This window comes from Fukomys damarensis, unplaced genomic scaffold (genome assembly GCF_012274545.1).
Source record: "Fukomys damarensis isolate Sample0158 unplaced genomic scaffold, DMR_v1.0_HiC HiC_scaffold_33, whole genome shotgun sequence".
Classification (NCBI taxonomy): Eukaryota; Metazoa; Chordata; class Mammalia; order Rodentia; family Bathyergidae; genus Fukomys; species Fukomys damarensis.
Window position 1 is genome coordinate 25,049,599 of NW_022900945.1, and position 26,545 is coordinate 25,076,143.

The 26,545-nt window shown below is 40.8% G+C and overlaps 1 protein-coding gene across 3 annotated transcripts in view; it reads right to left on the minus strand.

Annotated features, from left to right (window-relative positions):
- Tgfbr3 (transforming growth factor beta receptor 3) overlaps nucleotides 1-26,545 on the minus strand; it is a 187,517-nt gene that overhangs the window by 107,668 nt on the left and 53,304 nt on the right. For 2 of the 3 annotated variants that reach the window (XM_010644935.3, XM_019210787.2), the window contains exon 3: nucleotides 5,417-5,604. In XM_010644935.3, coding sequence (XP_010643237.1) covers nucleotides 5,417-5,604 — 188 coding nt within the window. The remainder of the gene's footprint in view (nucleotides 1-5,416; nucleotides 5,605-26,545) is intronic. The other variant, XM_010644936.3, reaches the window with a different exon arrangement.

A 26,545-nucleotide genomic window follows, 5' to 3' on the forward strand; every position in this document is an offset into this window, starting at 1 on the left:
AAGAAAAGCTGATTATCTGTTAATGTTAATATCCATTAGAAACAGGAGGAAAGACTATAGATGGACAGATGAGTAAGTAGGAAGGTGAGGTAGATGGGTGAACAGGCAGATATCACCCAAACTACCACAATTCTTAGAGCAGAGATGTTAAATCAGATGGCCAAGACCCAATACACTTCTTTCTCCGCAGGAAATCTCTCAAGGAACCAATTCTCCCTTCCACAGTTGAAGCAAGTTTGGTGAAAAGAAGTACTGAATTGTAGGCAGAGAACAGGTGAGTTATTTGAAGGCTGCTGAAAGCATTATAGAGCTCATTAACTACGAAAATAGACAAACATCCCCTTCGCAGTGGCATTTAGTGTAGAGATCAGCAGCCAAATAGAGATCAATGGCTCTTGAGCTCAGCCCTGCATTTTATAATTACTGACATTTGGTATGATAATCCTAAACCAAAGAAAGGAAAAAAGAGACACTGCCACACACAGACCAACCTTAATACTCTCACAAAATATTCCAGGGGAATAGAAAAGGACACTAAGGATTGGAAAGAACTGTGGCAAGTTTTGAGCTATGCATAAAACGCAAACCCTCCCCTGAAACCTGCTGGCTCAGCTAACTAACAGAGCTGATCTGGCTCAGTGAGCAGGTTTGCAGTCTGGAACAAAGTAAAAGAATGCCACATCTAGGTATGGAAAAACACATGAACTACAGCATCAACATACACCACTCAGGGGCTGGCTCGGTGACTCACCACCTCCCGTAGTGCAATGTCCTCTTCTGCTAAAACAGTGTGACCTTCTGTTCAGGTTGGTGAGGACAGGCAGAAGTAATGCAAGTGCCCAGCAAGGAGACCGCCCACAACAGGCATGTAATCTCCACCATAATAGAGAATAAAGAAGCTGCTAAAAAAAGGCAAGCAGAACAGCTAACATTTTAGATGTACTTATTTCCTTTTCTTTCTCCTAATTGTGGTCTTTTCCTGTCCTCAAAAGAACCAAGAAAGGAACAAGTTCATGCCACGGTTCTCAGAGAAGGTAAAGTCAAAGTGATTTAGAGCCACATGTGTGATTAACCACACATCCCATTTAGCCATGCCTGCCAAGAAGCTTGGAGCCAAATTTCAAACTCACAGCAACCACATTAACCCACACAGCCAACAAACTACACTCTCCTTTTTTCTTTGGTTCTCATTTTGTACTTCTGCTTACACTGTTGGTATGTCTGTTGTTGGAACCCATCCCAAATCATCTTCTGGGATGAAGCAGAGAAGCAAGCATATAAAATAATGGAAGGCATAGTCTCTCTGATGGGTAAAGTTATTAAAACTGTCCCCTTTCCCATGTCAGTGGAGCCTCCCAAGTCTCACTCCACCCTTCAGCCAGGTGTTAACACCCATTAACAGTCCCCCCTTTAATGGCAGAACAAGTACATAAATGCAAATGCTCATATCTTTCATAAACATGTGTAACAGCTAAGGGCTAGTAGCAGCTTTTCATAATAAGCAAGCAATTAGACAGGATGGAAGCAGAAAAGACACAGATCACTACATAAAAGCAGATCATAAGCAAAAACTGGAAGATAGGAAACAAAATTGTTGCCATTCCAGAACCTAATGAAAGCATGTTACTGTAAACAAGTCTCTGTTGGTGCTATAACCCTTGTCAGGGATCAGGGATCAGGGATCAGGGGAGGGACTGGTTCTGGAGGCTCAGAGAAAGGAAAGGGGCATATTTTACTACAAGCAAAGGGCACTGGGAGCTTGTTTTTATAGCACTTTATTCATTCTAAAAGACAAATCCCATCTATCAGGGCTATTTACCCTCTTCTGCCCTCCTCTGCCAGAGAGTCTTTTTCTAATTTCCTGTTCACTTCCAGGGCTGTTGTTTCCAAAACCAATGATTACAAATGAGAGGTGTGGTTTCACATGAAAAACACAACTCTAGGTCTTGCTATCCTGATGAGAACCCAGCAGACAGGCCCGTGGGAGAGCGGTGCTTTGGTATGGAGGGCTTCCAGACATGGCTGCAACAAGTGAGTTTCTGGTACAAATCCTCTTCCAGCCAATACAATCATTTGTCCAACTTAAGCATAACTATTTCCCCAAATCTTATCCACCTGCTGCAGTTACTCCCTCTAGGTAGGCTCTGTCATCTCCTCTACTCAGGAAAACAAGAAACTTCTCCTCAGCTGCAGGACCTTAAGGCACCTGGGAGGTAGGAGTTTAATATGGGAGAAAGGAGAATTTATCACAGATCCTACACCATCGACAAGCCAAGGGGAAATGGGGCTGATTTAGTAACTCCTTCACATAGGATGACATGAAAAATAACAACAGCAATCATCAGAGTCAAGGTCAAGTGTGGCTTGCAGTCAGCATGGTAATTCTGCTGCTAATTTGTAAGCAATGTTACTTATTTCATCTTGAAAAATATCTACCTTAACTACCTGGTAGTTGCTGCAAAAAGGTTGACCCAGGCCCTCTCGCCAATACCCATCCCCAAACAGATCAGCTGTCATTTCTAACATAGCTCATATAATGGCCTATCTAAAAAAATCAAGTTATCCATTAAGAATAACAAAGAGTTAGGTGAGCTTAGGTTGTAGGAGGAAGCAATTTTGGTATTTTTTTAAAAGCGAGCTGAGCGAAGGTAAACTTTACAGACTAATTATAATATTGGCAGGTCTAATGATTTTTTTTTTTTTTTAGTATCCTGGGGAAAGGAAATAAGGGAAAAGAAAAAAAATATGAGAAAATGGAAATAAAGTATCTGTAAATAGGGAAGGGAAAAGGGGGTGAAGCGAGGGCAGGGACAGGGGGAAAAATGAGAACCAACACCTGTCATATAAAGGTACAAGATCCCAATGACGAATGTAATGGTACTGTATACCTAAAATGTACCAATAAAGTCAATGAGAAAAAAAGATATAATTCATATCACATCAAATCACCACTTCACAATTTAACACTTTTTAGTATATTCATCCGACTGTGCAATCATTACCACAATTTAATTTTAGAATACTTTTAACCCCCACCCCAAAAACCTATAACCATTAGCAGTCACCTCCTACTTCCTCCTTTCCCCCATTTAGTCCTAAGCAAACACTCATCTCCTTTCTGTCTCTATAAATCTGTGTATTCTGGCTATTCTAAATAAATGAAATTATATATACAGTTAGCTATGCCCATCTTTTACTTAGCATAATATTTTTAAGGTTCATCCATATTACAGCACATATCAGGTCTCTCTTCCTTTTCACTGTCAAATAACATTCCACTGTACGGATATACTATTATTTATCCATTCATCTGAGGATAAACATTGTTTCCGTTTTCCGAGTATAATGAATAATGCTGATATCAACATTCACAGGCAGGTTATAGTGTGGGATCTATGCTATTTTTTTCTCGTGGGAACTATACGTAGGAGTAGAATCACTGGTTTCCATAACTCAACTGATTTTTCAAAGTTATTTGCATGACTACAGGACTGCGTCTACATACTCAATGGACGGAGGGAGTCAGGTGAATGCAACACTTTCCTAGCACCACCTTGCCATTCACCACCAAACTCTCCCTTATTCTCTTCTTGTCTGATGTCACCCTCCACATTTACTCTGCATATGCAAAGTACTTTGAGTTCTACAGTATGAGAGCACATCAGAGCCAGATGGAATTTCCGAACATCAATTATCCCAATCATCTTTTCAAACAAGACCGAGCTTACAACCATCTAATCCTCAAATATCCCCAAAAAGGAAACAGCGCAATTTCCCTTAGGTGCCTATTCTCAGAAATGCCTTTGAATCACTAATCCCAAAGTGTACATATATTATGCAGATACTGAAGAACAACGTTCAGGCTTTCAAACAAAGCTGAGACTTCCTCCATAGGCCTTCTTTCTTCTCTTCTCCCCAAACACATTATATCCCTTGATGCCAGCACATTTTATACATCTATAGTACTGCCATGTCCTAAGCTGAGTTCCAGTGTGGGAGAGTTCGGCTATCCTTGCTTGAGGTATTTCTCTTTTCCCCCAGTAGTCTTATTAAATTTATTTTCAGAGTCAACAACAGTGCCGCACAATTTAACATCAAGAATTTGGGGCTGATGCTGCTTCTGTAACAGCCTGGACTTTCTTTTCCTTCTCAGCTCCTCTGAGAGAAGCACATATAAAATGAGTAATTATTGCTGCTGAAGAATTGTTGGAGTCAGCAACGCCTCGCAGGAACTGCATTTCCTCCTCTCCTCCCTTCCCTCCCACCACAAACTCTCCCCGACAAGTTAAAAATTAAAGATACATTATGGGGATAAAGAAATCTGACCTGAAATACGTGTTGCAGCAACAACGGCAAGCAACCAAGAGTATTAACAATAATTTCCAGTGGAGTTAGAAAGGTTAGATGATCTGTCTTTGAAATGAGCCAACTCTGCACACTTTCATGAGATTAAACTCTATTTGCTTTCCCTTCTGGATGCCTCATGCCTCTCCTTCCCTACTCTCCCTAAAAGACAGGGTGGTGGAGGCACATAAACAAATGGTTCTGCAAATTTATCTTCTTGACCAGGAGAAAACTAAAAGATAAATTTCATTCTGCAATAGTTCTCCCACACTTCACCATGATCAGGATTCACTGTGCTTGCTTTCTCCCTCAAAAAATGTCTGAGTGATTAACATTTGTGACACACTGAAGAAAAAAAAAAAAACAAACAAAGAATGACAACTGTGTATTATTTCGTCGGAAAATCTACCCTCTTAAAGAAGCATCATGACCATTCGCTCACCATCTAGGCCATTGTTTGAGTTAAAGGAAAGAGTTCATTTCTTTCTAATAGTGATCATCTTCAGCAACTGAGTTATCTCTGCAGCTGTTTTATCACCTGTAAAATGACAGGACCTCATGAGGCAGTATATAAGTGACTCAACAGTGTTGAGCTCAGACAAATACTGAGCAATGTGAGCTTATACCATCACCCTCACTATCACTACCAAGACCACCACCATCTTCAAGAATCTGTGTGGATAGCAACACAGCGCTACCATAGAGGATTTTCATGGAAGCACAAATATTACCATCCTATGTCAGAGTGATCCCATTTCCCCTGACACCCTGCAGGAGTAACAGGCTCATAAGACAAAGCAAGGAAAGAAGACAAAGGGTAATGTGGGGAAGACACTTGACAACGACAGAGAAATGGCCCCTTGTTTTCTCACAATCATGGGAAAGCTAAGCGATCTCTGGTCTTAAAGTTGCCCAGGCCAGAGAATGATGCATTATTTTTATTCTTGCTCCGTCTTGTGTTCTTACATAAGAATCCTTGTTGAGTCCAGAAGAGAGGAAAAGAACTCTTTCTTCAGAAAAGCACCTTTGCAGACGCAGAGGGTAAGGGCTGAAGGCTCACACCCACACCTACCTCTTTCTGTGTCTGGCCAGGCCCCTTCTCAGCAGTGCAAAGGTTCAGGATGTGCACTTCCTGCGGCAGCCTGGTGGTGCCTCTGCTGGCACAGCCCGACAGGACGCTGAAAGTCTCCAACAAGGCCTGGACAGGGTGGGAGGCATTGACAGGTGACAGCTCACACCGGGCACTGGACTCTGGACCTGCTTGTAGAATCACAGACACAAAACATTCAGTGCAATTCTACCTCAAAGGGGACATATTGGATAATCAAGCCACAGCCCAGCCACCAGAGAAGCCCTTACAAGTAAGTTGTTTCTAAAACAAAAAAATCTAGCCTATTCTTCTGAAATTCTAAACTCCTACATTTCTTTGGGATAACTCTGATGTATACTTGATTTTCTAAACATCCATTTAGACTCACTAGTAATGAATATATTCCTCTGATGGAGGACACTTTCCATTTCACATTTGTGTTTAATTGTTCCTCTCTTAGATGAAAATCGGGAAAAAGTGAAAGAAATTTCTTAAAGGTCCAGTACTACTATGCATAGAAAAACTGAATGTCAAAAATTGCATTGCAGCCCCTGCCTTTTAAGAGCTTCCCTTTATTAAGGAAAGCAGAATAAACTTAAGAACAATATAAAGAAGGATGGTATGAATAGAGCCAAGTGCTACAGAGCAAGTTTGAGCCAGAGGTCAGAAAAATCCTCCCCAAGAGGCAGGACAGGAGCAGAGACCCAAATAGAAAATGCAGAGCCCTGCTCATGGGTGACTCCTGCTTCTTCCCTCTCCTCTTCTCTAATCAACCAAGCCTTAAATGCCAAATCCATCCATTTCTCTGTACCACTACTTCCTTCCTCTCCCCAGGCAGCTACAGATCTTCCTAAAGGGAGCTTCAGGTCTTAAGGTCTCCAGACTACCTTCTATACAAAGAAGGTCTTCCTGTCCAGGGGTGCTCCATCCTGCAGAGGCTCCAAATGTGAATGCCTATTATCCCTCTTAACTCTGTCACTGGACAATAGCTACCTAAGGAATAAAGCCTATGCTCTCTCACATGTATCCAGCCCTCTAGCTGCACCCTCCCCACTCCAGCAACACTGACTTGACTTGCGTAAAGATCTCCAAACATAACATGATGGTTTCCAATTCCTTGTCTTTATTCTTTGTCTCAAATTCCTTTCCACTCTAATTCTACACCCACCACAAACATCCCAAGCAGAAGGAGGTACTTTTTTCTCTGTCCCCTCATAATTTCTCTACCATCTGTTTCATCTACACTAGAAGCCACAGATATATACATCTGTCTTTGACAACTGAATGTGACCTCCTCAAGGGCTGTAAGTCACTCATCTTTGTATCTTCAGGACTCTGTATAGTGCCAGGCATATAAGAGACACTCAAAAAGTGTTTGTTAAATGAATAAATAAATCATTGAGTATTTTTAAAGTGCTCCCTCTCTGATCAGTGAGTAGGGTGTCATTTTGCAGATTGGAGTTGGATCTAAGAAATGAATTAGGAAAACAGTGATGTAAAGAACAACCCCATGACATGTCAGAGTGGCTAGATGGAGACGGAATATCCTGAACAAAGGATGAACTAGGACACTGAAGGGGCTCACGGACTGGCACTCCAAAAGATGGCACCCTGGTGTGATGACCACTTTAAATTAAAGGACCTTGGAGAGTGGTAGATGCTGAAAGAGGCTTCCCTCTGAAATCTCTTTTGACTGCTTAAACTCTGGAAGTAAGAAAACAATGACCTCTGGTGCCTTCTCCATTTTCATTAACTAAACTCATACAGCAGGAAGAGAGACTGAAGTCTCACACACCTGCACAGACCTTTCTCAGACAGCACTGTCTTCTGTTTTGGTTCCAGTCAATATTCCAAAAAGAATCATTTACAAAACCACTGTCTGTTCTGCTGGCCAGAAAAGTGTTGTCCCAGGCTGCCGTATGTTCTCCAAACCCACTGGGTTCCAATAAAAATCATTTAAGTTCTCAAAATTGTCTACATTCCCCAATCATCCCCCTCTTCCCTCCCCTATAGATAGGCGGTATATACATTTCTCAGTGATTTTGGATTAGTAGTTAATCACAGTCCTGTGGTTTTTCCTTGTGTTGTCATTTTTCCTCTTTTGCAGGTTAACAAATTTGCATGCCTCTTTGCCGATATAATCTGTCTTTGTCAGTCTATCCCCATGAACCTGCAGAGAGCAGAGGGGAAATTGCCCTTCACTCTTGTACCGCAATACTTTGCTTTCACACACTTCTGTGGCTTGGTGGTATTGTTCCTACTCAACAGCTGGGGAATCTGAGGCTTGAACATACAGCCCACTACACCAACCTTCCGAGCGGAACTCAGACAAAAAGCTCTAGCCATGACAGGAATGCAAATTAAAACAAAACTAAGATTTCATCTTACTCCAGAAAGAATGGCTATTATTAAAAAATTAAATAATAATAAGCAGAACGCTGGTGAGCCTATGGGGGAAAGGCAACCTTTCTATATTGTTGGTGCAAATGTAAACTAGTACAACCACCATGGAAATCGGCACAAAGAATCCTTACAAAAGTAAAAATAGCAATTCTATTCAATCTACCTATTCCCCTTCCAGTATCTTCCCAAAAGACTAAAAGACATCACTGCACAATGATACACGCATACACATTTATAGCAGGACGCATAATAGCCAAATCTTAGAAGTACCCATATACTCATCAACATAAAGTGTGTATTTATACACAATGAAGGACTACTCTGCCATAAAAAAAGATGAACTGGAGTCGCTTGTAGGAAAATGGAGACCCCTTGAGACCATCATGTTAAAGTGAAATAAATCAGATACATAAGCTTAAATATCACATGGTATCTCTTATATGAGAACCCAAAATATAAATAAGGAGTAAAATAAAATATAGGAAATAGTAAGATAAATAGTTTGCAAATGGGAAGATGGGAAGGGGACCAAGAGATAGAGGGGGAAGGAGGGAAGGGAGAGGAAGGGTATGAAAGAAAGAATTAAAATGTGTAACATATATGTACCAACTCCCCATGAGGAGTATAATCATTATGTTTTTTGTTTGTTTTTGTTTTTGGTACTGGGGATTGAACTCGGGTCCTTGCGCTTGCAAGGCAGGCCACCGAACTGCTGAGCTAAATCCCCGGCCCAGTATAATCATTATGTTTTTTGTTTGTTTTTGTTTTTGGTACTGGGGATTGAACTCGGGTCCTTGCGCTTGCAAGGCAGGCCACCGAACTGCTGAGCTAAATCCCCGGCCCAGTATAATCATTATGTACTACAAACATGTACTAATAAAAACAAAATAAAATAAAATAATAAAAGAACTTTGCACCACTCCAATGAGTTCTTCCTGACATCTAAATGAAGGTCTTTTCCAAAACTGCACCCTCCACCTAAAATGCAAAGTTCAGAATCAGCCATTCCTGTTCCCCACTGCCCGGTGGGCCACATCTATTTCAGAAGTCAAAGGAATTATCTAGGTTGACAATAGGAATTTGGTCTGAATGAAGTATGTGCCTTCTCAAATAATCACTGCCACTCTATATTGCTGGACTGTGCCCAGCTGCTTCCTGAGAAAGCAGGAGGTGGTGAGGAAGATATCATGGCAGCAACAAGAGGTGGACTTCTGGGTACAACCAGAGCCCAAGAGAAAGTCTCCTCTTCTCACTCAATCTGCGGGCCTATCCTGGGAGTTGCTACCCATGCTGGGAAGCCTGAATTGGTTTCAGAGCCTCCTGCTGCAATTTTGCAATGATCACAAATTCAGCACAGAAAAAAGTGCTTTCAAGTTCCAATTTGTCCATACGTGTAGAAAGCTGTGACTGGTCTGGCATTCAGCCCTAAAACACATCTGCAAAAAAGCCTTTAATCTGCTTAACTTGCTCCCCTCCTTACGATGTGACCATTGCCCACTGGGGTCTTCCTTAATTCACTTAACTGCTCACCTCCCCAACCATGGGTGACACAGCCCAAAGAAAAGAAAAAGCAATGCACAGGGTACATGCTAATCAAATGGTGCGACAGAGACTCTTTCTAGAGACCCACTGAGGTCAGTGTTTCAATATGTTATGACTTAGATTTTAAAATGTCTTCCCATGTTAAAGGCTTGGTCACCCACCTGTCCTACTGGAACATGGTGGTACCTTTAAGAGGTGGAGCCCAGTGAAAAATGTTATGCCATGGGGGAGTCTGGGACCCTGGCCCCTTCCTTGCATTTTTTTATTTCCTGGGTGCTATGATGTGAACTGTTTGCTCTGCTACACACTTCTGCCATGAGGTACTCTGTCACCACTGGCCCAAAGTGATAAGGCCAAGTAACCATGGACCGAAACCTCTGGAAACCAATTTCTTCCTTTTAAAGTATCTCCGGTAATTTGTCACAGCAATGGAAAGCTGACCAAGATGCTCAGTACAGAGTGCTCTGGATCAGCTAACACACTAGAATTTTGGAGGTTCCTTATGGAATTTTTTTCCTTCAAGTTTAAAATGGAAAAAAAAAGTACAAAACATGATTAAGTTATCTGTACACCAAAAAGACAAAAAAAAATTACAGCTTACCCACCACTATCATCACCAAGAGTACATAAGAAATGGTGCCAATTATATCATTAGGATTTTATGTACTATTATAGTTTATTCAACCCTAATGAGATCATTGACAATGTGAAATAGGAAGAAAGGGGCTAAAGGTGTCGGGAAAGTGGGAAGGGTAGGGGAAAGCCAATAAGGGAAAAGAAAAAGATATGAGAAAATGAAAAAATAGAAATGAAGTGTTTGTAAATGGGGAGGAGAGGAGGGGGTGAAGGGAGGGCAGAGACAAGGGGAAAAAATGAGAACCAAGACCTGTCATGTAAAGGTACAAGATCCCAATAATGAATGTAACTGTACTGTATACCTGTATTTTATTGGTATAAAATGTACCAAAAAACTCAATGAAGAAAAAAAATAAATAAAATAAAACATAATTTAAAAAAAAAGAAATGGTGCCCACAGTTCAGCACACAACATCAGACTGCTTGAGCAAAAGTAATAACTTGCTCTCCTTTACTAACTTCTTACTATGTTCTGCACTGTGCTGGGTGCAATACATTCTCCCAACACACGGTAAGGAGGCAGTGTCATGCTCACCTTAAAGAAAAGGAAAATGAGGTCAATGCTCAATACTGAACTATGTCAAGTCATCCGAGTCACTGGGGGCCACAGACAGGGACCTGCCTTGAAATCTTCTCTTTCAGCCAGCAGGATTCTGAACAGCATCCATGTGAACTCCCTGGGCTACTATACTCAGACCTGTTTCAAGGATCATAAAGCAATCAAAGTATCCTGTGATTTATAACTTTTTCTGAAATGCATCCAAAAAATAAGATGGACTGGTAGGTGAAGAGATATTCTGACAAAGGAACTATTGCAAAGTGTTAAGTTGTGGAAACTGAATGTTCACTGATCAATGGTTTCAACATCGCATATGTTGAAATGTTTCATTAAAAAATGCTCAGGGAGGGCCGGGGATTTAGCTCAGTGGCTCTGCCACCTGCCTTGTAAATGAAAGGTACTGAGTTCAGTCCTTGGTACCAAAAAAAAAAGAAAAAAAAAAGTGCTCAGGGGGAAGGGATACTTCTAAAAACTAGTAAGGCCAGAAAGGCCTCAAGAAACCACACTCTGCTAAGGAGCAAACAGGTATGACTTTTCAAAGTATCAAGAGCCTAAAGAGTGGCCAGAGATTTAGCTCAGTGGTTCCACCGCCTGCCTCACAAGCACAAGATCCTGAGTTTGATATCCGGTGCTAACAAAAAAAAAAAAAAAAAAAAGGCCTAAAGAAATGCGCATGTTCTTTGCCTCTTTTTTTCCTGTTTGAGATAGAGTCTCACTGTGTTGCTCAGGCTGGCGTCAAGCTCACCATTCTCCATTCTCCTAAGTAGCTGGGATTACCAGCGTGTCATCATGTCCAGTGAGTACATATCTCTTGACCCAGCAACTTCCCTCTGAGGAGTTCATTGTAAAGAAATAACTGAATAAGTGTGCACAGAGTACAGCATGTACCAAAGAAAATAAATCTTTTAAATACCATAAATCTGATCCTGCCCTGATCTCTGATCTCTCATTGCTCTCCCGATGAAGGCCCTAAACGCCCCCATGGCTTTCGAGGCCCTTCTGGACCTGGTTCTACCTCCTAGTCCAGTCTCATCTCTCATCAGTCTGCTTGCCCACTGTGTTTCCAGCTGAGACACAGACCTGCTAGCTGTCTCCTCGTATCAATTATCTTCCTTCTTTCTCTGTTAGGCAGGCACACAGCCATCCAACGTGAAGGCAGCAAGTCCCAGTCCCACTTTGCAGCAAAATATGACCATGTGACTAGATTCTGGATGAGATCAAACCAGAGGTGACATATACAACTTCCAGGATAATTTATTCGAAGAACATTCTGGGCTTTTTTTTTTCTCCTTCCTGCTGACTGGAATATAGATGTGACAGACAGTGCTACAGCAGTCATTTTTTCCTGTAAGGCAGAAGAAATGCTACAGAGGGCAACACAAAGTTGCCTGACTACTTGATGAACATAGAGCCAGTGGATAAACTGTGAAATTCTCTTTTTATTAAAAGGCATGTGCACACACACACACACACACACACTAAAGCTTTCTCTTACTCAAACCAAAGTCATCTAGCTTCTCTGACACTTGCAGCTTAACCTACCCTAATTAACATCCTTGCCTTCTTTTATGCCAACCTCCTTCCCAGAAGCCCCCAAATATACAGTTTCCTTCTCCATAAACACCTTCTCTACCGTGTCTGTTCCTTCCCACTGCCCCTGCTCGTGTTTCAGGTTCCCCGTGGAAGCTTCTGTGCCTCTCACACAATGTTAGGTACCTATTTTTCCATATTCTCACGGCATTTCCTACTTCCCGTCATAGCACTTTATGTGACCTGACGTTTGCAATTATTTATGTACTTCCGTACTTAATGTCAGCATACTCCCAAAGATGGCTTATACCACCAGAGAGTGGAGCCCTTCTGTTTATCGTTGTATGCCTTACCTCAGCAGTCTCTCACACACAGTAGACACTCCAATACTACTGAAGAAAGAGAAAAGAAGCATGAGATGACCCATGCTTAACAAATTTCATACCAGTAAGAGACTGTCTATCCTAGACTTCTTCCTTTTACTTTTTCTGGGGAGGTGTGTCCTGGGGATTGAACTCAGGACCTTCACACTGAGCTACATCCCCAGCTCTTTTTATTGTTTTGTTTTATTTTACTTTGAGACAGCATCTTGCTAAGTCACCGAGTCAATCACGGAGAGCTTGCAATTACAATCCTCCTGCCTCCACTTCCTAGAATCCTGGGATTACAAGCACGTACCACCCTACCCTGGCTATTTCCTTTCACTCTTTACCTAAGAGCCAAAGTTGCAATCTTATACCAAAGGAAAAAAATCATGAAGTGAAGGACGTGGCATTTTTGGTTATTAAAAATCAAGTTTTAGTTGGAGCTTCCTCACCCTCAACTGTCACAGAAGGTAGGAAATGTAAAGCAGTTCCAGCCCTCTCTTCCTGAGCACCCTTCTCTCCAGGTGTCATGCCCATCATAACTGCCTCCTGCCACAGCTGCATCAGGCCAAGCCCCCCATCCCTTCCTTGGCCACAGGAAGTCCTTCCCACCCTCCCACTGGCTAGATCCGGCCCCAGTGAGATGAGCCTCTACCTGCCACCATGTGCTCTGCCCCCCACAAGTGCTCCCACACGTTCCTGAGGGCACAAAGCGGTTCTGGTTTGAGCTTTCCAGGGCAGCAATTCCAGCACCAAAGGCAGGGAACCAGGAAATCTTGTTCTGAAACCAGGTTTGACTCATCTGCTCACTTCCTGATGCCCAAGAGCTTAGGTGCTGCTGGTGCAGGCCCTCATGGACAGCCCAGAAGGCTGGGAGTTTCTCTTGTGGCCATGGCTGGCCACCCACAGCCCTCCTCTTCCCTATGCAATCTCATCCCTGAAGTCAAGAGACCAATGAGCAACTTGTTCCACTGACAGTCCTAATCGGCACAGTCAAAGCCTCTTCACCACAGTGCAGAGCAACCGGGGCTCAGACGGCCGCAGAAGATGAGAGAGGAAAGGCAAGCTAAGAGCAACAGCATTCATGAGCCCACACCTTTACCATTACCCTGTATTTCACAATTGAGAGTCATGTTGTAGATAGCTCATCTGAAGCCTCATAAAAGCCGTTTTTATGCTGGCAGAATCTATACTATTACTCCCACTTAAGTAAGGTGTTGAGAGCTACAGAGCTGGGTGCATATTTCAGTAATGTGCCTCCTGCAGCAAAGCACTATGGCTTCACCTCCAGGGCACCACTGCCTCCCAATTTGGATACCGCTATTGTTTCTGAGCATAGCATACAAATCCCAGCTGGGACTCTTTGGAGGCTATTCCCAAAGAAATCCAACTTTTCTGTGGTCTCAAAGTGTAAGCTAAGTTTCTCCTTCCCCACTGACTACTCAAGAAATCTGACCTCCTCAAAACTCTTAGTGAATTCTGTACTTTATTGGAACTGTCCTTCTACCTTGTGACCTGAAGCCATCTCTGTTCCGTGTGGTACACCCTCCCAGCCACCAGGACACACATCTGGCCCCTACTCATTGACAATGAATAGCCCTTGTAACAATACTGTGAGCACAATGTTAAAATATGGATTTTAGAATGACGGAAATTGTGCTCAGAGAGGTTAATTAACTTGCCAAAGATCACACTGCACCAGTAAGTGGCAGCACAAAATTTGAACCTGGGTCTATCAGACTTTAGGTGCAAGCTCTTCCCATGACAAGTTCACATGCTTTTTGCTTGCACTTTCCAGATCTTCACTCAGGACTAGGTGAGCAGATTTAGGGGCCAAACGTTACCATTAATTCATGTCTGATAAGATAAAATAAAATAAACTGCTCAATTCACACTTACCAAAGGCTGACTTAAAAGATTTCATGAACTCAATGAAAAAGCCAAAGCTCCTTTCCCATTTTATCGAATGTCCTCACCGTCTTTTTCACTAATGCTTGATTATCTGGACACATGGGAAACGTTCCTAAGATCTGACTATAACATCAATGTCTAAATTCCCATTCTACTTAGAGGAAAAAAATGTAAGTGGACTCACCCTTTCATTATGAGCTTTCACTGCAACCCAGCATTCCGATCTCAGTTACAGAACCCCCACGTCCACATTGGCTGCAGGCCAGGCCCGAGACTTGACAGAATGCAGACAAGGCATTTGGGAACAGATGTATTTGCTGCACACACTTTAAACTTAATCTATCCCCAAAGAAATTATTAATGTTACACCTCATGCGACACACAGAAAAATTTTGAGGGGAGGGTACTATTCAGAGGAAAGGACAGTAAGTGATTTTCACATTTAATAAGTGCGATCTGCGAGCATTCTAAATACTTGCATACACCAAGTTGAGAAAAACATCTGGTACCTATTCCACACCATTTCCAGTCCTGATTCCCCATATCACCCAGGGTACTAATGAGGAGCGTGTGTTTCGCTGTAATAAAAGTGGTAAAGATGCAGAGGGAATTAAGGGGTAACATTATAGCCTGGGACCAAGACACCGCAGTGGGGAGATTTTATTCCACCAACACCATTGGCTAATGAGGGTTTCTGTTATTATCCCACAGGGAATTCTGCAATGCTGTCAGCTGCAAAGAGGGACAAACTCCCACAGATTGTGAGACTGGCACAGCAGATCTATTCTGCCCTTGAGCCGAAAATCCCTTTGACCCCTGTGGGATGGCAGACTCTGTAAGCAAGAGCACCCAGGATGATTCTTAGCCAACAGCACAGTCTGGCTTTCACTGGGCTCTGAGGGGGGAATGTTACAAACGCCAGAATATGATGCAAAAGCAAAGCTCAAGAAAAAACACCTGGAAGGCCCTGGGCTCCAGAGGGCCTAGCTGTACACAACATGTGCTCGTGTTTGTACCATCTCAAATTACAAGTCCCTAGATCTATAGAGCCTTGGGGATAGGGCTACGGAATGCACTGCCTTTAAACTCCAAAAGGGGCCCTTCTACCACTGCCCACACCTGGGCTGTCCAACAATAAAACTTAGCTAGAGGCCAACAATTATCCCTGGAAAGAAAAAGACAGCAGAGTCCTAAAGCATGGGATTTGGATGTGTAGAGTGCTGAGCCAGAGGGATCCCAGAGTGTCCTACAGCACAACTCTTCAGGTACATCTTGTCATCATTTCTTTCATCTGCCACATGAATATCTAAACCCTCTTCCAGGAAGTCAAATGCCAATTTTGGGGGCTGAACAGCAGTGCAGATGTGTACATTATTATGTTGAAATCACGGTAAAACCGTGTCAAAATTATTCCTATTTCAAATTGTTTTAAAATGTTGAAAAGGAAACAAAGGGAAGAACTTCATTAAGAATCTGATTCTGAGTGTCAGGAAGTGCCAAGCTGTACAGGTTATCAGTTCTTCCCACAAGACCACCATAAAACCTGAAGGGCCAGAGGGTGTATGTGTAGTTCTGGGAAGACGGCATCTTGCTTTGTTCGGCAATTTTTATGACCTGAAGAGAAAAGGTAGCATGCCCTACATGTCACCACTAAGGCATAGGGATAAGGTATAGAGGTATAGTGCTAGAGAGCACACTTAGCATGTGCAAGGCTAGGCTGCATCCTGAAAGGAGCCCTTACATGAGAAAAGCACAAGGATCTGGGGCACAGATGACACATACCCATAATCCCAGTACCTAAGGAGGCTGAAGCAGGAGGATTATAACTTTGAGCCGACCCTGGGCAACTTAACTGAGACCCTGTCTTAAAAAGGGGGGTGGGGACAAGCTGGGGCTATAGCTCAGCACAAAGGCCCTGGGTTCAATCCCCAGCACAAATGGAAGCAGAAGAGGAGGAAGAAGAGGAAAAGGAGGGGGGAGGGAGAAAGAAGAGGGGAAAGGAGAGAGGGAGGAAGAGGGAAAGAAGAGAAAGGTGAAGGAGTGAATGGGAGGGAAGCAGAGAGGGAAGAGGAAGATGGAGGGGAGGGGAGGGAAGGAGCACAGCACAGGGTCCTGGATCACCAAGAGATTCAGGAACTGCTTTTAAGTTCAGACTTGCTGCTTACTGGTTGTTTGACCTTGTTGTTTTGTTTTTCCAGTGCTGGAGATTGAGCATGCCTGACCAGTGTTCTACCACTGAGCTACAGCCCCAGCCCTGAACCTCCCACAGTCCACCTCTCATTCTACAGCAGGCTCAACTTCTAGATCAAGTAAAGCACTATATATAAAAATGGTTTACAAGGCCGGGCATGGTGGCGCACGCCTGTAATCCCAGCACTCAGAAGGCTGAGGCAGGAGGATCGCTGTGAGTTCGAGACCAGCCTGGGCTACATAGTGAGCTCCAGTTCAGTCTCAACTACAGAGTGAGACCCTGTCTCAAAAAAAAAAAAAAAAATGCTTTACAGATTTCAAGTACTCTTAAAGACATAAAGTCCTTTGAGGGGAGGAGAAAGAAATGAATGAAAACATTTTCTCCAATTGAAAAATATTTTGGGGCTTTTAGAATGATTAATGAAATATCTGAGATAAGATGTTCTTATACTACTACTCCCTAGCCATTACTCCTCAAAAAAAAAAAAAAAAAAAAAAAAACCACTAAGTATTGCACTGGGGAGATTTTGAATAAAATATGCACGGTGTTAGACCACAAATTTATTTTCTCTCACTACATTCTGCAAGGCCTTGTACAGCTTGCAGAGGTAAGAACAGGCCATGCTCTAGGACCTGCAGGGAACCTAGGCAATGAAGAAGGAGAGTAACTGGGCAACACCTTGGCCAAACTTCTCCTTGTTGACTATCAATCTATAAGATGGTACATCCATTCCTGTTTTCCTGACAAGATCTTATGGAAGAGGAGATGGAAGGTTACACTAACTACAGTACTCATTTAGGGATAGATTAGAATTTATGGGCTGTTACTAAGTGGATCAGCGCACAGACCAAGTATAAGTGTAAAGATTTGGGAAATTCAAGAAAAGAGATTCTTCTTTTCTCCTACCCCCAAACTGGAAGATACAAAATAACTGAAAGAACACATACTTCTTTATTAAAAAGGAAAATGATTAATTGATTTGGATTCACAATATTAAACTCAACTTGGTCGTATAATAAAAATTATAATTTAATTCCTAATTGTTGTATTTTATAGTAAAATAAGACTTTAGTGATACAAAACTGCTACTCATTAATCTTTATGGATAACATTTAAAAAATTAATCTCTCAGAAATTAGCTTATACCTAAAGTAATTACTAAACTCATTTCCTTCTCCCACCCTAGCACTGAGGATCAAACCCAGGGTTCAAACTTGCTAAGGACATGTTCTACCACTGAGCTATAACCCCAACCCCTAAATTCCTCTTTTTAATTCTAGCAAACTAGTGTCTAGAAAGAAAGAAAAGGATAAGATTAACAGAGGTAAGAATACACAGAACCACGGAGGAACAGTACACAGCAAAGGTTCTATTCTGGGACCGGTGAGCATTCTGTGAAACTGGTGTACAGGGTCTGGGGTAGATGGTAAGCAGCAAGACAAGGAGATGTCAGACCGCGAGGTAGTTGAATTGTAGCCTAAAACCACTAGTCCTGATTACAAATAGGAGACTAGAGATTAAAAAGAAAAAAAAACTAAAAACTTCTGGTTTGCCCATGCAAGATATTACTAATTACAGCCATGTGTACAAACTGGGCCATGAACCGAAACGCATTTACTTTAAGGATTTTATATATAATCAACAATTGGTTTTTAAGGAATGAAGGAAATGCTTAACATGAATGCCAAATTATCCAGCTTAATGTATATGTCAAATCTTGTTACAAAGCTAAACTGTATTCCTTCCTCTTCAGGGTTGCGAGCTTGCTATTCAGGTGCTTACATGGTGAGGGAAACTGAGTTGACAGTCTGGAGAGAACTTTATGAACATCTGGTCACACACTGCTCCTCTCACAATAGAGTTTAAAGCTCATAAGAGTTTATGAAGCAGAATTTCCAGAGTCTCCTCAGTTATGGACCAACAATCCAGCAGCACCAGAGAATTACTCAGCGTAGAATGAGAAATGCTGGCCTTAGACACAGAAAGATTGTGCCCAGTCAGATATGTAGCCCTGCCCCAAATCATATCTGTGTGCCTGATTAAATTCCAAGACCCCTTAAACCTGTTACACATTATACTTTTCCTTTATTGCAAATCTCAGCTCTTGTAACCTATTGTTTCATTTATTTGGGCCCGTGTCTGTGTGTCCTCTATACAGCTGGAAATGCCATGAGGGTAAGGAACGTGTTTCTTCACTGAGCCCCCATCTCTGTGCTTGGGACTATGCCTGGCATGTAGCAGGTGTCCATAAATACTTGCTAAGTGATGGATTCATCAGTCAAACTACCAAAAGCCTATGCAGCTAATTCTCATGGATGATGTAGCCAGTCTCCTGCACATTTCTACTTTGGAAAACCTGAGGTGGTCACTTAACCATTCATTTCATTGCTCTGTATATAAGAATACTTAGGATTACTTGTTTTTATTATTGTAGTACTATAATTATTGTTACCATATCACCTCCCTTTACATAAGAAACCACATAGCGTCAGGGATTTAGCTCAGTGAGTGGTGCTGCTGTCTGCCTCGCAAGCACAAGGCCCTGAGTTTGATCCTTGGTACAAAAACAAACAAACAACAACAACAACAAAAAAAAACCCACAGAACTGTAGAACATAAGGGAATCTGGAATACTAGGTAGCTCATTGTCTCTTACTGTCATCGAAAACATTTAAGAGACTTCTACCAAATAGCCAATAAAAAGGCCTTCTCTTCCAAATTCTTCCTCGTTGTCAGGCAATTTCTACCATTGCTTCTGGTTCTAAAGATGCAAAAATTAATGCACCAAATTAAGTCTAACCAGGATCCCCAGTTTCATTGGGCTCTATTCCTAGGAAATTCACAATCCAACCAAAATATCACATTATATATATCTTTATTATTTATATTCTCAATTATTTCCAGAAAGGAACTCGAAGGGCTTATAATAAAAAATAAATAAACAAAATAGGACAAAAAACCCACTTTAGCTGCCAATCAATTAAAAAGTCACTATCGCAAAAGAGAAATCTTACCAAGGACTTAGCTGAAGGAGACCATTTCACTTGAGTGCCAAACCCAGCTCTAAACTTTCTTGCAGCCAAGATAAAGAGAAAATATGATGCTTACATAGATCATAAAAAGGGAGCAAATCAGCTGTTTGGACAAAAAAAAAACTTTTTCCCCCCTAGGTTTGAACTTAAAGAGACCTACAAAAATGCATAGTTTGGTGACTTCAGGAGTCATTTTGTATAAATTACTGCCCTGTTATTTAATAAAACCTCCTCTAGAATCTAAAACTGGGTAAATAAAATACCTGTCCCACAGAGCACCTACTGAGCATGCTCATAACAAAACCACACACAGCACCTTCCTATAAAATACACATCTGTATCTGACAAAGCAACCTTTCAAAACACACGTCATATGATGTTTCAAAGCTGAAAAAAATTTTTTTTAAGTTTGTCACATCCAGTCAAAGCGATTTCTGTTTTTCTAAAATCTATGTGTGTTACTTTAGAGGAAACTTTTCTTCAGTGTTTTTCCACTCTGGATCAACTAGCTCCTCTCTCTTCCTCCCAAGTGAACCTTTGGAAACCACACTGCCACTGGGAGTTCACCTTTTCTCACATGGAGACAAGCTCTAATACTTTCAAATGGTCAACCTGAAAATAAAATGCTTTGCATGCCAATTCCTACAACAAAAGGGGACTTTGTCTCCAGATTTGCACAGAAAAATATATTAAAGCTACATCTATTATTTAAAGTACTAATTAATTCCTTCACGCAGTATTACATATCATACTCCTTTCTTCCCACCTTCCTACCCACACAATCAGTGCCTCATTTATTCAGCACTTACTGGTAATGAGCACAGGCTTTATTCCTCTCAAGAAAGAAGTTTTTGTTATTTTAAAGAGAAATCTACCTAAAATATACTACATATGTGTGTGTGTGTGTGTGTATACATGAATATTTTTTAACTTTCTAGCCACTTCAAATATTTTGAGCATCCTGAATATCACATATATTTTTCTTTGAATAGATAGGGTCATATAAATATTAATCATGGTTTATTAAAATGATATATTTCATTTTTTATCTCCAGAAAATGGTCCCATATTTCTATATTTTAGAGTTCTGCCTATGCAGATATATTTCTATGATATAGAAAATATCATACTTTTGGGTTTTTGTTCCATCTCTGGCTGAAGGCCTGTGTCTGCCTCAAGTTCATCATTTAACATCTTTTACACTTGTATACAGTCAATTTTAGGACAACCAACTCTAGATGAGAGCCAAAAGGTGGTTCCCAATCCCATTTACGGAGTAACCTATATGGATTTCTTACATCTATTTTTGTTCTAACTCTCTAAAGCATTTACATGATGCAAAAACCTGCTATAAAATGAGACTGTCTAGTAATAGTAGACAATATTAAGGACACTGTCCACATTAATTTAACTTAAATGACAAACCCTCAAAGAAAGTAAAGCTTATGTGCTGAAGGTAAACTAGTGCTGATTTTGTTAACACCAAAATTGTACTAACAGCCAAACTCTCCTATTGCTTCTAGGGCCTCAAGTATTTTAGAAATTCTAAGAAGAAAAAAAAATGTGTAATTGGGTCTGATAAAAGTTCCCTGTGGTTGCCCTTCCTAATTTCTCAAGGTACCCCTCTCTTTTTTGGGGATGAGAGATATCTAATTTGCATGTCCCAAATTAATTATAATTTTATCAACACCTGCTAATTCTCCCCCTGTAGTTCTTCAGCGGAAGTTGGATTTACCACTCCTTCCTGTCTCCACTCTGGAGTCAGAGTCAGTGGGCACCACTGTGGAGAACAGGCACTCCTGCCAGTGGTCCCTGTCATAGACAGTACAAGTGGCCCATGATGTACTCTGTAGTTCAGGGCAGGCTCCAGCTTGGAAAGTGACATTTTACAAAGAAGACACACAATTGGACTGTTCAAAAAGCCCCTCTACAGCACACCACCACCTGTAGCTTTCTAAAATCAAGTCATAACATGTACTCTCCCAGTCTTCCCATGTCAGAAATAAGGGTCTGACTGTACTATTTGCAAACCAAGATTACACAAGGAAAGGCACAGATATACTAAGGACATGTAGATATATATAACAACAGTCTCAAGAGGATCCATTTTTAAAGTTTTTTCTGAAGTAAGAGTTTCCTTACTCTAAGGATAACTTACAATTTATCCTAGATTTTGACCTTTTTTAGCTGTAAAAAAGTATAGGAAGTTGCATGGAAACAATAAATGGAAGTACACATTTTTGTCAAACAACAACAGGAAACTTTCAGTAGTTTATGGCAAAACTACATATTTGAGCAGAGAAAAATAAACTGTGTTAACTCCTAACTTTTACTTTCTCTCATCCAAAGCATACAAGAAAATGTACAATTGACAACCACGAAACAAATCTCAACACTAAAGGAAAATTAGTATTTATAGGCTTCAAAACACACTTCCCCGAATTATTTAATGAACATCTTCAAACAGGCCTATGCTTGCTTCTACTACTGTATGGCCAAAATGAGTCATAATAAAACTTTGGAATATTAAAGACAATATGTGAGGAAATTCTAGAAAATATAAAAACTATTTCAGGGAGCCAAAACAAAACTATGTTTATCTTTCTATCTAAATGCATAGAAATGAATACATTAGCAAATAAAGCAGGTCTCACAACAGTTAACATTATCTGGTTGCAGTTCTACCACGTAAAGTCTTCCAAATTTGCCATCTCCTCCATACTAAAGAAAGAATTTTCTGAAACAAAGTTAACCTCCAGCACTTCCCAAACTACAAGAACCTCTACTATACTCTGAGCAATTTAAAAACAATTATTTGGGGGCTGAGGGTGTAGCTCCATGGTAAAGCAAGTGCTTAGGTGCCCAAAGCCTTGGGTTTGATCCCCAAAACTATTTAAAGGGTGAGGGGCTTGCTTCCTATAACAAGGGATTGGCAAGTACAAAGCCTTGAGTTTTGTTCCCAACACCAAAATAAACAAACAAATGGATAACAACTGATATTTTTGAACCCCCAGCATCTAACTCAGCAAGTGACACACATGGGCTTCAAGCATGTTACAGAAAGGAAAAGTCTATGTTTAATTCTCTTTCACTTTAGTCTTACCACAATGTAGTCTGGGGTAGGTCTCCACTTCCACTAATAGCATAATCCTTCCCTGAGCCTCTGTTTGCTTGCCTTTAAAATAGGGACAATCCATTCCCTAGGTGATACCCAGAAATGTTATAAAAACCAATGAGCTCTTGCACTCAAAAGGTCTTAATTAAATCAGAAAGTTCTATACCAATATAATCATCTTACAAATAAATACAGGAAGAATCAATAGAAAAGACTCTTCTTTCTCCATTATCACCTCACCCTCACCATCCAAAAGAAAAGCCCACAACATACAATAAAAACCATAGGAATAGAGAAAAACAGCCAAACTTGGAAGACCTTGCTTGGATCCAGTCTCAATTCTGCCACTAACGACAGCAACAGAAGGAGGGTAAGAGGAGAAAATAGATTAAAAACTACAACAGATTGATACTTAGTAATTAAATAGAAAAGAAAAGAACCTATCTTTAGGTTTACCTGTTAGTTTTCTTTACCTGTGCTTCGCCTGGGGTTAGTATTCCCTTTCTTGTCAAAATGAACTAAAGAAATAGGTAGCAAAGAATTCAATAATCTGAAAAGTAAGGTAACTATAGAAGAGATCATTGAACGAGATTTGCCAACAAAAATCTGGCTTATGCTCTAAAATCAAATGACAAAGAAAGGAGCCAGCTATGACCAGAAGACTCCTCCTGAGCACCCCAAAGAAGAAAGCTAACCAAAGACAGAAATGAAGAAGTTTCCACAGCATGAACTCAACTCAGAAGAGTTGAGTTAGGGTATGTATTACCTAATGAAATGGGGGGGCTTTAAAAATTGAGATTATTGCCAGGAATGGTGGCACATGCCTATAATCCCAGCATTCAAGAGGCTGAGACAGGAGGATAGCCACAAGTTCTAAGCCACCCTGAACTACATAGTGAGATCCTGACCAAAAAAAAAAAAATACTTTTCTTAGTACATCTCTGTGACTATTTAAACTTGTGAAATATCAGGTCAGATTTTCTCCATTGCTGGTTAGGAGAGAGGCAAACGAACCCTAATTCCAAATGTGGATGGCCAGCATTCAGAATAAATAGCAGCTCATGGAGAAAGCAACAAAAGGAGGGTAAGAGGAGAAAATAGATCAACAAAGTACAACAGATTGGTCATTTAATAATTAAAAAGAAAAAAAAACTATCTTCAGGTTCAACTCAAGACTGACTTCCTATCTGAAAACTACCAGAGACCAAAGACTGTATCTGGACAGTACTTTAAATCTGAGGCTGCTCTTTGAGAAAACATATGATAAAGGTTACTAAAACATATATTTTTCTTTCTACTCAATTCTTTTCCCCAAACTCTTACACTTTCACTCTTCTGCTTTCCCAACAGCAGGAGGCACTTACACGTAAAGCTGGAATGAACAGACACCATAAAATGTATTCTTCTTTTATACCTATTCTTTTTAAAAATTGGATACTTCTCTTTTGTAATTATTAGTGAACAGCAAACATACGGCTGACCAGCAGCCAACAGACTGGCTGGATCATAGCCACAGGGTCAGAATCATTCCTGAATCCTCCTGGATTAGCAAATATTCACTTAAACCAATCAACCCACCTGTGTCAGTTGTGGGGTCCCTTCTATCCTTGTGGGACTTCGTTGTGAAAATCACTAGGGTTTGTGACTACCACATATTGGGCTCAAGCGAAACTAGAATCACACAATAAGTGTTTATACTGAAGTAGAGCTTTACCTAAGTGGAACATTTCAAAAGCGAATGAAGCATTAAAAAGTTAATTATACAGGAAGCCCCTGACTTACAAACAAGTTCCGTTCCAGGAAAACATCCGTAGGTCAGATTCATTCATAAGCCCAACAAATGGGGTCTTATACACCTTTGGCACAAATACACAAGGTAAAGCATAACAAAACCAAACCTTCACATCATCACCACTTTTCCTCTTACTTCTGGACATCCTGGGCTCTGACTGAGCACTGTACTACTGTACACCATCACACTGTACAGTAAGCCCCCAGCAGCATGACTGTGACAACGTCTGACAGACACACAGAGCTACTTCCATGATTTGTTTCCATCTAAAATGCTTGTAATGGGAGATCCATCGTATCTGAGAAAGTTTGCAACTCAAATGTTCCTAAATTGGGGGCTTACTGTACTTATTCTTTTATATCCCTCTCTATAAGCAGGGTGTAAAGTATTTATTCTTTTCCCCCTAAATACAGGATTTCAACTACATTAAGATGATTACTTTAAATTACTCCCACATAGTACATATTTGTATTAATGAAAACACCAATGTCACCATACATGAACTCATCTACCTCATTATTTATCACCTCCACAACTACATATCTGACAGAATCAAACAGTGGCCCTACCTAGTGAAAATTACCTAACTAAGAAGTCACAAACTCACTAGATGGTCTCTAGTTACATATTTACTTTAAAATAACTTTTTTTTCCATGCTGAGGATTAAACCTAGACCTTGAACATGCAAGTTCCCTACCACTGAGCTACACCCTAGTCCCAGAACAAAGGCTTTTATTTCTGTCTTAGGGTTTGTCCTCACTCCAGCCTGATACAAAAACAAAACAAAACAAAATATGCAGTCAACATTAGCTGACATCCTTAGGTATCTAGCAATATTTGAACAAACAAAACATCAAAAAGAACATATTCAAAAGGCATGCAAGTCATGTTTTCCAAGGTCTGTTTATGATCATCTTAAAAAGCATTACGCACAGTAGCACAGTATAATAAATGAGATATAATACCCTCTTCAAATGAAGGTCAGCTACGAAGGAACACTCTGGCCTCGGCAAAGTTCTCAAAGGTTCAGACAAATAGGAACTTTGAAAAGTATGTGCATGTGTGTGTTTTCAAATATTGTCTATCTTAAGTCACCCCTTGATTTTTAAGCTAAAGAGGATGCAAATGTCTGCACTGCTATAGTCACCTTCTGCCCACTGCTTTTAACTCCTCTATAAAGCAATCCCTATGGACACCAATCTTTAAGTGCCCTGGCCTTGCCAGGACAAATGTTGGCCCATGTATTCCAGTAAGGCCATGAGTATTCTGAAGGTCAAAATAATATGGATTCTTTCCAAGGAGAAAGGAAGTCTGAGCTTTCTGGAATGAGGCCTCAGGCCCAGCCTTGACTCAGTGCATCATGAGGCAAGTAAATAAAAAACTGGGAACAGCCTTCATTTTTAATCAGTACTTTCTGAAGGATACTACTGATAACAAGGAAAAAATGTAAATCTCCTTGATGTTCACATCTCCCTCTGCCTTGGCTGTTTTCTTTTATAGATATGTACACAGATGTTTAAAATAATACTGTCATTAATAAAGGTTTAAACTATGGTATGTAATTTTGGATTGCAGCATCACTCACATACACACACACATATACACACAAAACCAGCTTGACATATTATGTACTTAGTTTTTTTTAAAATTTCATTTTACCAAGTGAAATTTCCATAAATCCTTTCAGTAACTAACACTTCGTTGTAATAACAGTGCAAAAAATGGAAGATAAGGGCAGGGGCAAAGCATTATGATGGATGCTTCTCACGATGGGCTAAAAATTTAGTTATTTCCAAGCACTAAGGCTCAGGACTGGTGGTAATTTACAGACCTATATCACAAATGTATCTGCCTTCTTTCTTCGGCAAAGTGAAACAGAAAGGAATCTCAGCTATCTTTTTTCCACAGATGAGGAAAGTGAGGCCCAGAAAAACGAAGGGACGGTTCTGCTTGGGAGTCAGGGCTGACACAACAGTGTCTCTCTGAAGCCATCCAGCAAGGTCTCAAGGTTCCCCGAGCTCTGTCCATGGGTTC